General features: G+C 39.6%; 1 protein-coding gene across 3 annotated transcripts in view; it reads left to right on the top strand.

Annotated features, from left to right (window-relative positions):
* SRPK1 (SRSF protein kinase 1) overlaps window positions 1–10,982 on the top strand; it is a 56,764-nt gene extending 45,782 nt beyond the window's left edge. The window contains exons 14-16 of one of the 3 annotated variants that reach the window (XM_006860400.1): window positions 3,870–3,939; window positions 8,133–8,225; window positions 10,369–10,982. In XM_006860400.1, the coding sequence (XP_006860462.1) occupies window positions 3,870–3,939; window positions 8,133–8,225; window positions 10,369–10,553 (348 nt within the window). In that variant the 3' untranslated portion in view covers window positions 10,554–10,982. The remainder of the gene's footprint in view (window positions 1–3,869; window positions 3,940–8,132; window positions 8,226–10,368) is intronic. The other 2 variants (XM_006860401.1, XM_006860399.1) reach the window with 2 other exon arrangements.
* Window positions 10,983–12,356: the final 1,374 nt, after the last annotated feature.

The following is a 12,356-nucleotide window of genomic DNA, read 5'->3' as shown; positions in this document are numbered from 1 at the left end:
AGCAAAAAGGAATTTGGTGACTTACTTAATGAGACTAAAAATCCAGTACCTGGAGAGTACTAGCTCTTTAACACCAGATCATAAGCATCTGGTGTTCGATTTGGACCCTTCCAAGATCCTGTTGGATAAAGGAACTATAAATGTTAAGATACACTATTAGGGAAAAAAATTGAGAATTTCTAAGAAAAGCTCTTAAAATGTTGTTTTTGATTAGGAGTTATGAGTATGCAGAGAGAATATATATGCTTGCCCTTTTAGCACTGTTAATTTTTGGACTATAGAATCTCTAGGAAACAACTTCGTTCTGTACAGTTCAACAGCTCCTGAGGTGTCTTTGCAACTCACAATATGTGAAACCTAGTCACCGATTAGGTTTCACATAAGGAGCTCTGGTAGCGTAGTGGTTACGAATTGGGCTGCGAACCTTAAGGTCAGCAGTTCGAAACTACCAGCCGCTCCGCGGGAGAAAGATGAGGCTTTCTACTCCCGTAAAGATTTACACCCTCGGAAACCCTGTACAGGGTCGCTATGGGTCGGAACCGACTCAACGGCACTTAACAACAACAACAACAGTCACCGATTGATTCCTAAGTTTCTCTTGTACCTGGCAAGCAACCACATGAATAATATTAAGTTGATCATTTTCCCCAGAAGTCTCACATTGAAACATGTTAACATTATTTTCTGTTAAGTGATCTTTTCAAGAGCTTTTATCGCAATTTGTAATTGTGCATTTTCTTGCTTTTTCTCTTCTACTGGGTTTTAATATTTGCCATATAGGCAGGCAGGAGTCATGTCTGTTAGATATAGCTAAATATCTGGTTCAGTTTAACACATTTTGAGTGGTTGCATAATACAGATTTTTGAACCACCAAATGATGAACTCAGCTAAGAAACCTATTAAACTCTTAGTGCTGTTAGCATTTAGTATTCACAGTAGGCTGTTTTCAGAGTTAATACATGAGTGTCTGTCACCCATCTGAGAATCTGTTTTTTCTTCAGAACTGGGGAAAACTTGAGACAGACTGGCAGCCACAGCTAAAACAGGCCTGAAGTAGAATGAAGAGTGTGCACAACATCAACGAATATTGGAATAAATCTCAAATATCTTTGCCACTCTTTAAAACTTTGTATTGTGAAGAATCTGATTTGAGTTGATTTGCTATAGGACATCATAAGTGATAGCAATACCATCAGCTATAAAATATTTTTATGTTTTTTATATGTTTATAGATAAAATCTGATTATCAAGCTATAGAATGATTCTTGGTAGTGGATTAGTTGTTTGCTGTGAGAAAATTAGTATCTTGATTTTTTTTTTTTTCTTTTTTCTTTATTCCATATTCCTATTTTATTTGAGAGTAGTGATCATGCTTGCTGTGTTTACCTTGGTATTTCAAGTGTCAGGCTTAAGAAGTAATACGAAAAGAAAAAAGGAGTATGCACCCTAGTTCTGGGTAGTTCATCCTGAGGAATTTTCTTTGCCAAGGGATGAAAAGCAATTACCTCACATGAGATAATGTTATGAAAACTTGAACCCTATTTTTCCAGACAAGTTTCTTTCATTTTGCTGATAGACACAGAAAATGTTGTTTTAATTTGACCATACTCATAAAGTAAAAATAAATCCTCGAATATCAGAAATGCCAAGAGAGACGGATCATCTTGCATCCAGTGCAGTTAATTGATGGAAAGATTGAGTCCCTTTCTGAATGGTAAAGAAACAAGAAGTTGTCTGCCACATTAGACACAAGTTGGAAAGACATTTATAAAGAGGGAAGGGGAAAATATTTGTGGAGAACATTGTTCAAACTTGTAGGACCATAGGAATAGGAAGATGAGGTTATCTTTTCCCTTAGTGTTTTAACATCCCCTTCCTTGCCCCATAGAAAAATATATATATATGTAAGTCTTCAGTTGTCTTTTTTGGGCAATTTCTTCCTTGGATGTGCTAGTTTCCTGGGGCCTGTTTCTTTCTTTCTTTTTATCTTTTACTCTGAAATTCAGAGTGAGATTTGTACTCTGTCTGGCATTTGTAGGAGACTGTGTAAATTTGGCTGCACATATTTAGTAAATTGAATAAATTCATATTCTTGTCCACTCTAGAATTTGGTTCAAAGCTAATCAAGAACACATTTAGATGAAAAATTAGAAACTAATTTAATTCTTAGACAATTTCAGCAAGAAGATGGATCCCTCTTTCATCTGTCCAGAATTTGTAAGGCTTTGGAAATGCCCTAAATCTGAAATAAAAATTAAAAGTGCTAGAAAGTTCTATGCCATGCCATACCATACATCTTTGTCTATGCCTTTTAAATGTGTGCAGTAGGTAACATTTTAGAAAAATATCTCAGTAGTTCTCATGGTTGCATACCTCTGGTTAAGAAGCATTTGTTTGCCTCAAGGTCAAGGAAACAATTTAAAGCTCCAAGTGAGTAGTAGAATATATTCAGTTCTTTCCCCTCCAAAAAAGAAGGGTAAAACTTACTTCTTTACAACTGTATTCTGCAGTTTTCCAACCTTCCCTTTTATTCTGTGATATAATTACCACAAAACCATATGGTGGTTTTGGCTTTTTCATCTGCCTTCTGTCTGTTGTAACCATCTTTCAACCTCTGTCCACTTGTCCGGAGCATCGACTGTTAAGACCTCTGCCATGTGCTTCATTTCCTGGAGTTGAGTATTTGCAGGACAGCAAGCACTAGATATTTAATGATGTCATGTATCCATAGCCAATGTTTTTGTTTGTTGAGCACCATCAAGTTGGTTCCATTCATAGGAACCCTGTGTGGGGTTTCTGAGGAAGATGCTGGTGTGTTTGAACAACTCAGTTTGTGGTTAGCAATCCAGTGCTTATTGTACAGTACCACACCAGGACTCTGGCAAGAAGGCATTACATCCCTGATTATTTGAGAGACAAGTATTTGATTCCTAAAACTATCATGAATCTTCTGGCTTTATTGCCCTAATCTAGGTGGTATTATTATTACTCAGTTTCGAGAAAGGCTGTCCTGTCATGAAACAGTACAAGCTGAGGCTTGTGAGTCACCAAAATTAGATTTGAATTGAGAATGCATCCTGAGCGAATTCACCCCACAATTCTTAAGTCTATTTGTAATCAGTGAGACATCCATGTGGCCCATCAATAACTGGTGACCCATTATTAAAAATTACTATCTGCATTTAACAGCTATTGTTCCGTACTGCTTGACACTTACTTCAAAGGAAATCACACTTCTTAAGACCCCCTTGAATATTGATTGTCAGTTTGTAAAAGAGTGTCTCATTTTAAGAGGCATGTACTTTTCTTTTCCTGGTTAGTAAATTGTGAACCTGATCGATTAGAGTAGGAGTGGCTCTTGACTGTCTTTGCATTTACGTCTTTTGTTTTTCTACAGAGCTAGGAAATGGGGACAGTGAAAGGAGTGCTTTCTACAGCAAAAGTTAAGAATGTACACTCTGCCAAACCCTAAAGTAGATAGAAAGCTAATAGGAAGGTTTCAGTTATAGGTACAGAATTTCAGTTCCTAACCATGTAGAGGTATAACTTTTGATTCTACCTGCTTTTCTGTGAATAATTTAGTAAAAGTAAAATGACCATAGAATCCAATTGTATGCCTCTTTGTCTCAAGAAGGTACTTAATTGTTGACTTATTTGGGGAGCAGGATGAATGAGAAGCATGAAATAGCCCATATGTTAGTATTAATAACTAGGTGTTTACTGTTTTCTCCATTTTACAAAGATGTAAGTGTAGAAAGGAAAACTCTTGTAATAATTTTAGACATTTGAAAAAATGATCATTTGCAGGTTTTTTCCAAAGAAAAAAAATAATATTGATCCTTCCATATGCTGTTTTTCGTTTTCATAGGCCTTTGAACTGGCTACAGGTGACTATTTGTTTGAACCTCATTCAGGGGAGGAGTACACTCGAGATGAAGGTGAGTCCCCCGAACAGAGAATGTCTGTGTGTGATGGCTTCCCAAATGTGGTTAATCTTTCTTGTTAATGCTGAACAGCTTTAGTTTTTTTTAGTGTGCTAAACAACAACAAACCAAAACCAAACCACTGCCATCAAGTTGATTCTAGTTCATAGGGTTTCCAAGACTATGAATCTTTACGGGAGCAGACTGCCTCATCATGCTCTCACGGAACAGCTGGTGGCTTTGAACTGTTGACCTTGCTGTTAGCAGCCCAACGCTTAACACACAGAGCCTTTCCTGTGCTTGTTTTTGTTGTTGGAAGTACTGTCGAGTCGGTTCCGACCCATAGTGACCCTGTAAAGGATCTCCAAGGCTGTAAATCCTTACGGGAGCAGAAAGCCTCATCTTTCTCCCGCGGAGCGGCTGGTAGTTTAGAACTGCTGGTACATGTAAATCGCAGAAACAATAGAAATATAGAAGATTTTATATATTAGATATGCTAGATATTTAATAAGAAATACTAAAGAACTCTATCAGTGGATTTTACAAATAGCCAAATGAAGAGTTAGCAGATGTTCTGGACTACCTCCGATAAGCTGTATTTCTCAAACCCAGCTTGTGTTTGTGTGTTAACATCTGTTCTATTTCTGTTGTAGAGCATACTCACTTAAATTAAAAATATGGACTATAAGATAGTCAGACTCCTGGTGTATTGTAGTACTATAGAGTCAGTACTGGACCGCTAACCATGAAGTTGGCAGTTTCAACCTACCAGCCACTCCTCGGAAACCCTAACAGGGTCGCTATGAGTTGCAACTGGCTTAACAACCATGATTTTAACATAGAGAGACCTTGACCTCTCCATAAATTTGGCAACATTCAACATTTTTGTCCCATTTCTGAAAATTCAAGTCAGCTTTTTTCTTTTTGAGTGATTAAGAGTTCCATTTTTAAACAAAATACAGTTTTTGTATTTTCTGATTGACACTTGGGAAAGCCCAAGCTATCAGCTGGTCCATTGAGAGACTGTGGAAACAGCTGTATCTGTGTGATTTTTCTATCATGGTGTGCATGCCGTTCAGATAAATTAGATTGAGTCAATAGTTTGAACGAAAAAATGATTGAAGAAATGTTGTTCCTTCTTTATGGTTTTGGCAGCTTGTATGTTTCAGGATTAATGAGAATTATGTTAAAGGAATATTAGCAGTATACGCTCCCAAAGGGGACGATATGTTCTTTATTTAATGTGCTTTCCTTGATTCTTTGGGAAATCAGGTTTTGTGCTCTGGGAACCAAGAATGTTCTCTGGTTCCCCTGGGATATTAGTAAGTAGTGGTGGTGATGCCATTGAGTCCATTCCGACTCAGCAGTCCTGTGTAACATTTCCAAGGAGCAGCGGGGGAGGAAGGGGAAGTTTGTACTACCAGCCTTGCGGTTAGTAGTCCAGTGCTTATCCTACAGCACCACTGCAGGTAGTAGTATTAGTGTTATTAGTGTCATCGAGTCAGTTCTAATTCATAGTGACCCTGTATAGGAGGATCTCAAGGAGCAAATGGTGGGTAACAGTCCAGTGCCTATCCTGTAGCGCCACACCAGGCCTCTGTAGCATCTGGTAATATTCCTAACAAATACAGTTGGAAAAAGCTACGTTATTTCCCACATCCAAAAGCTTATTTTGACAGGTACATGTATGCATACACGAGCCTCTTATAAGAAGATGCTATCATTACCACCCATGTACACCCTTGATTTTTAATGTTCTCTATTTGCCCAAGATATAAATTTGGGGCTGTAGAATTAACAGAGTTTTAGAAGTGTACCATACTTTATCTGTGTTTGGGAAGGAATTTTTTTTTTTCTTATTTCTAGATCTCTTAAAAATACTTGTGTGCTGTGACTCGAATTACACTAGGGTAGGACCTTACGCTATCTAGAAATTAAAATGCGTATGAAATGTCCCAAATAAGGAGACATGGGAGATTTATTTACCCTAGATATTTAGATCCCAATTTATTTCCTCCAGTACCTGTCTTAATATCAAACCTCAAATTCCCTGCATTATCCACTGTATTGTGCCCAAGTCACAAGTCAGTCAAGCACAATCCTATGATTATTTGTAAAGCAGAGACAGGTTGCTAGAATTGACTGTAATAAAAGAGCAGTTTCAGGGAAAACGTAATTCCACAGAATAAGACTTGGAAGGTTGCAACAAGTGAAACTAATTTCGCTTTGGTGATTGTTAGTGGTGATTCATACAAAGACATTTATTTGCAGCTGCTGCCTCAAATTAAAATTTCTTGGCAACAAGGTGCTTGTTATAAAACCATAAATTCAGTCAAAGTTGCCCAAAGATTAGGACAACTACAGTGATACCACTGGGCCATTTACGTGAGAAGCGAGTGTATTATCTGAGATCTTTAGAGATCCCCAGGTAGATGGATGTCTCTACTATGTCATTCCCCTATAAAGCACATACTAGGAAGTTTGTTTTTTCTTTGAGTCCTTTCAACCCTTAAATAGTTTATAACGATGCAATTGCAGTCATTATAAAGCTTTTTTTTTTCCAGCTAGGAGTCATCACTTTTTAAAGCTTCTTTATACTGTTAGTTTCTGTCCCCTGTAGTGTGAAGAGGGCCGGAGCGCTGCTTGGAGAGGTATGGAGTGTAGCTGCTTCCAGGTTTCCCTCTTGGATGGCAGACTCCACTCCTCCCAGGCAGTGCACACAGTCCAGACTCCTGCTCTGACAGCTATAATCACTGTCTGGCTTAGGCATCCAGTGACTGAATCATATAGCTGTACTGCAAGAGGTTTGTGCTACAGTGGCTTTTAAAGCTCTGAGAGCGAGACATAAGGTGTGGGAGGTTTTCTTTGAGTTACAGTTCTTTCTAGCCTTGTAGCCTCAGGTAAACAAACAAAAAAAACCACACCACGTTAGCACCAATTTGATTCCAACTCAGCAACACTAAAGTGGGGGCATTGTTGTTGTTAAGTGCCAAATCCATCCTGATTTGTAGCGATCCAGTGAGTGACTTGTGGGTTTGAACTACTAACCTTCTGGTCAGTAGTCTGATGTTTGTCTCATATTGCCACACCAGAACTTCATAGGGCAGAGTTTCTAAGCCTGTAAAGCTTTATAAAAGCAGATGGCCACATCTTTGTCCCACAGCTTCAAGTAGACCACTTATTTATTCTCTTTAGGCTCCGTTTTCCTATCTTTAAAATGAGGCAAATTACTTTTTGGCCTGCTTTATAGGGCAATTGTGAACATTCAAATCCGAGTAAGTGAGTGCTTTCACTGTGAGCATTTTTAAATAAGGTGCTATTACTGCTTAAAATCCAGAGCAGTATTATAAACTAACAGTTCTAGAATGCCTAAAACATACTGACACAGTTCTTAGGTCACCTGAAGAACTTACCAGAACATGGATAGCATGGATATACAAAGTAGAAATCTAAAGATGTAAACAAACTTGCAAAATCCAGACCAGGTTTTTCCAGCATTCATCGAGTGACCAACCACCTGAAATAACTCTGGTCCTTCCCAGTCTCCTTTCAAATATCCTTGGTTTTATTTGTTGTTACTTTGAGACAGCCAGTCCTTGAGACAACTATTCAAAGGGGAAAAAAAAGCCTTTACAGCCTGTCCTTGATCCTGTTCTTCTTACCCTTCTATTGTATACTACGTTTTACATATTATGGAGCTGATAGGCAGAATTCTAAGACTGCTTTGCCCTCAGTGGAAAATATTCACAGGACTTCTTCAATCACAAGAGGTGTTAGTAACATTAGTTTTATTTAGGCCCCAGGAATACAACTTCAGGAAGCAGAGCTTTCACCCCAAGATTGTATTAAGTTTGTACTCAGATCCCACTGGAGTGGGGCCTGATTTGTAAAGTTTTCTGGATTCTTCATTGTTGTTGTTGTTGTTAAGTGCAGTTGAGTCAGTTCTGATTCATTGCAACCCTACAGGATTTCCAAAGCTGTGCATTTATGTGGGAACAGAAAGCCTCATCTTTTTCCTGTAGATCGGCTGCTGACCTTGTAGTGTGCAGTCCAGTGCCATCTTCCTCTTGCCATTTAGGACAGAAAAGAAGCCTGAGATACATTACAGAAAAGATTGCATGCTACTCTTTATGCCAGTGACTAGAGCTGTAGTTGTTACTCCTGTGATGTGTCTTTTCTTTCTTTCTTGAAATGTTTGAAACATATAGATCACATTGCATTGATCATAGAACTTCTGGGGAAGGTGCCTCGCAAGCTCATTGTGGCAGGAAAATATTCCAAGGAATTTTTCACCAAAAAAGGTAAAATAAATGGGTTTGTTTCCTGACTTTAAGGGGGCAAGGTGTTTTAAAATGAAGAGGTAAGTACATGTGGATACATGTTTCCAACACCTACAGAAAACTGGTCCTTGCTTGGATGCTACACTGTGACCTACCAGAGAGATGGAATCGTGTGGTTAATAGCAAACTGGACCCAGACTGCCTGGGCTCAACTCCCAGCTACTCCACTCTGTAACCTTTGACACCACCTCTCTGTATTTCAATTTTCATTTCTCTAAAAGTGGGTGTGTTGTTAAGTGCGGTCGAATCAGTTCAAACTCATAGTGACTCTATAGGGTTTCTGAGGAGCAAGCTGATGGGTTTGAACTGCCGACCTTGTTCGTAGTCCAGTGCTGATCCTATAATGCCACACCAGTAGTCTAATAATAGCGTTTATCTCTTCCACAACACACCATCACCTATTAAATTAGCTAAAATGTGTATGAGTTGGAGTTTTTTAATGTTTGTGGAAAAATGGAAAAACAAATTATGTAATTTTTCCATAAACGTTTTGAAGCCCCCTTGGATAGTGCCTGGCACACAGTTGGTTGATGATTATACCTACTGTAGCACTTCTTAAGAAATGGGCACATTTTTGCTGGTATTTAATTTAAGAACTGCCTTTACCAAAGGCCAAAATGGGTTTAAGGTTCTAAAGAGCAAGGGATTATATCACACTCTTCTTTTTATCCCAGGTGACACAAGACAGTGTCAATTAAACATGCTAATTATATAAATGAACTTTACAGTTTTGGGCTTGATAAGTTCATGCTATCAGAGTCCTGGTGTGCTGCTATAGGATAAGCACTAGACCGCAAGGTTGATTTGAACTGCAAGGTGGCGATTCAAACCCACCAGCTGCTCTTCAGAAACCCCATACAGGGATGCTCTTGAGTTGGAACTGACTTGACGGCACTCAACAACAACATCACTTATTAATGAAAGAGCAAGAAATAGCTCAAACTCTCCCCTCAAGTGTGTGGCTAAGTGCTGCCAAGTCGTTTCCACACCCACAGCAGTCCTATATAGGGTTTCCCAGGAGCGGCTGGTGAGCTTGAACCACTGACCTTGCAGTTCAGATGAACTTGTAGTCCAGTGCATTAACCCATAGCGCCACACCAGGACTATCATCTATTATTTGGTAATGGATGATAATAAATCTAAATAGGTATTTTTTATGCATTCCAAGTACAACTTAGAACCTGAAATGTGAAAAACTACTCACAAAGGAATCTTCAAACAAGTGTCACATGTGAAAAGACTTGAAAGGAGAATTTGCTTTAAAAAGCCAAAATGTGATGCTACTGCATCAGAAAGCTGCATGGGGTTTATTCTTTTAGGAGACTAATGTTTTATCCCCTAGGCAGTCCGGGCTCATTCGAGTTTGTTCTTTTAGTTTTGTTGTGCTTATATGGAGCCAGATAAAGACCATGAGTAAATCATGGTGTGTGATGATAAAAGTACGTCCGAACACCATAGGAGATTATGTTCAGCATGTAGCATTTAGTATCTTAGTGTTCCTGATAGTTGTTAAGTGTCATTGAGTTGGTTTCAACTCATAGCAACTCTGTATAGGGGTTTCCAAGGCTGCAGATCTTTGCGGGAGCAGAAAGCCTCATTTTTTTTCCCCATAGAGCAATGAGTGACTCAAACCACTGACCTTGTGGTTCAAAGTCTAGTGCTGTATCCTATAGAGCTACTAGGCTCCCAAATTCCTGGTGGTGGTGATAACCACTGAGTCGGTTCCGACTCAAAGCAAGCAACCTTGTTATTTCCTTGGGTTTCCAAGGAGTGGCTGGTGAGTTTGAAGTGCTGACCTTGCTGTCCAGTGCTTATCCTCCAGCACCACACCAGGACTCCAGTTTCTGATAGGCCTGCTCACTTTGGGAGAAAAATACTAGATTGGAGAAGCAAATAAGGATCTAAAATTTTAGGCCCTCTTGAAAAGGCTTTCTCCTTCTAATAATACATTGGAGACGGGGTACTTAGTGAATGGAGGAGGATTAGGTGCTGGTTGTGAAATTTGTTTCTTTATAGACTGCCTGAGTTAGTGCCTGGATTTCCACAAGAAGGTCTTGATACTTGTCAATGTTGGTAAGTTGCTTTTGTACTGTCTTCAACACAGGTGATCTGAAGCACATCACGAAGCTAAAACCCTGGGGCCTTTTTGAGGTTCTAGTGGAGAAGTATGAGTGGTCTCGGGAAGAGGCAGCTGGCTTCACAGATTTCTTACTGCCCATGTTGGAGCTGATTCCTGAGAAGAGAGCCACTGCTGCCGAGTGTCTCCGTCACCCCTGGCTCAACTCCTAAGCCCTGGCCCAGCACCACAACAGATCACGTGCTGACCCTCCTCCCATCCCACCCACAGCTCCCTCTTCCCTTTTCAGGGTGAAGATCTCTTCAAGGGTTTCTAGATTTGTTTTTTCTTTTTTCCTTTAAATCCAGCGAGTTCATTTGGGTTTGCTTACTTAACCCTGTGGAGATTCCACAGCCTTTGGGCATCCTAGGTGAATTTGGCCTTAGTTGGGCTCTGCCAAAGACTAATAGACTGAAATGTGAAACAGCCTCTCATCCTATACCTTTGCCTTTCCATTAGGACATCCTTTAATTATAAGCATCCTTTTTAAAAAGAGCTATGAAGAAGTTTGAGCCCATCCTTTTATGCACTGACTCTGAGAGTCAAATTTTTGAGTACATATCCAATTTGCCAGCATAAGGATGAAGTTTCGGGGGAAGGGGGAACAAGTATTCATTCTGTGTACAGCAGAGACATTAAACTGGATGTATCCAGGCTGCACCATCTTCCTGGATTGTTTCTGTTGTACTCTATGTTCACATTGTTTTTCTTGCGACTTTTAACCTGTCTTCTTAAATGGGCTGTATATATAAACACCAAGTTTGAGTACCATCTTTTCGTTCAAATCCAAGTTTGGGTACCATTTTTTCTTTCAAAGCACTAATCAGATTGCTTTCATCTTTTAATAACTTCTGTGATCCTCACCTCTTCAATCTGATTGATAATGAAAGCAAAAGGGAATCATTGAGTAGCAGTTTCTTCAGACCACAGGTGTTCTGCTCTCTGGCTTCTTTTCTTCTGAGAGCTGTTACTTTGGTTAGACTTCTATTTTATGCTTTTTAAAATACCTGGCTGGTACTTTACTTGTTGCACTTGAGTTTATTGCCCTTTGACTAAAGAATTCATTATGACTCTGGAAGATAATCTGTATTTCAGAGCTGTACCCATCTAAGAAGAAAATGTCCCAGAGCTCTTGACTCTTTTCCAAACCGTGTACCTCCTTCCAGCCCCACCCCAGTTTATTTATGTTTTTTTCTTTACCGTGCCCAAGATTTTGGCCTTGAAGCAGCTTCATTCTCTGACTTTTTTTGCCTTTCTCATTTTCTCAGAGGCTTGGGGTCTTAGGTGGAGCCCCAGGATAAAAGAATCGGGTGGGGGGAGGGGGTGTGGGATGAGACTTTTGGAGGGGGGGGCGGGGTTGCTGGGTTTTTAAGAATAGCCATTCTCTGCTGCTATTTCCTTGTGTAATGTAAGTTTTTAACCTCAATTTTGGAGATGATTGAGATGTACTTGAGCCTTTTCCCCCTCCACCCAATAAGAAAACCCTTTGTGACTTTCATTTTAGGGTGGTCCTTTCCTGGACTTGCTCTAGGTGTTACATATTCCACGGGTCATATTGAAAAGCAAAAGTGTGGGGCAGGATTGGGGTCACAGCCACTTATTGAGCACGGACCAAGTGGGCTTGGGGCTTCCAGCATCTCTTAAGTGGCTACAGGGCGTTAATTTACAAGAAGCCAAGGAGGTGCTACTTGAGGCTCTGCTAGCAAAGCTCCTGAAGAGACTATTGGGTAGTCAATTTCCTGTATGGGAGATTGGAACCTAGTTATTGTCATTGACCTGTTTCACAACCAATTGAAAAGGAAAAAGTGGTGCAATTATGCAATCCATTTAACTCATAAACATGACTGAATAACTATGGCCATCCATTCAGCGGATACTTGGTTGGGTACTCGTGACATCAGACACATTCCTGTAAAAAGAATTTAAAATCAAGCTGTCTATGCACCTATCAAGAACAAAGAATAGATTGTATCAAA

The sequence above is a fragment of the Chrysochloris asiatica genome, unplaced genomic scaffold (assembly GCF_000296735.1).
Source record: "Chrysochloris asiatica unplaced genomic scaffold, ChrAsi1.0 scaffold00038, whole genome shotgun sequence".
NCBI classification, from domain to species: Eukaryota; Metazoa; Chordata; class Mammalia; order Afrosoricida; family Chrysochloridae; genus Chrysochloris; species Chrysochloris asiatica.
Note: the sequence above shows the minus strand (reverse complement) of the source record. Positions and strands in the feature narration are given on the sequence as shown.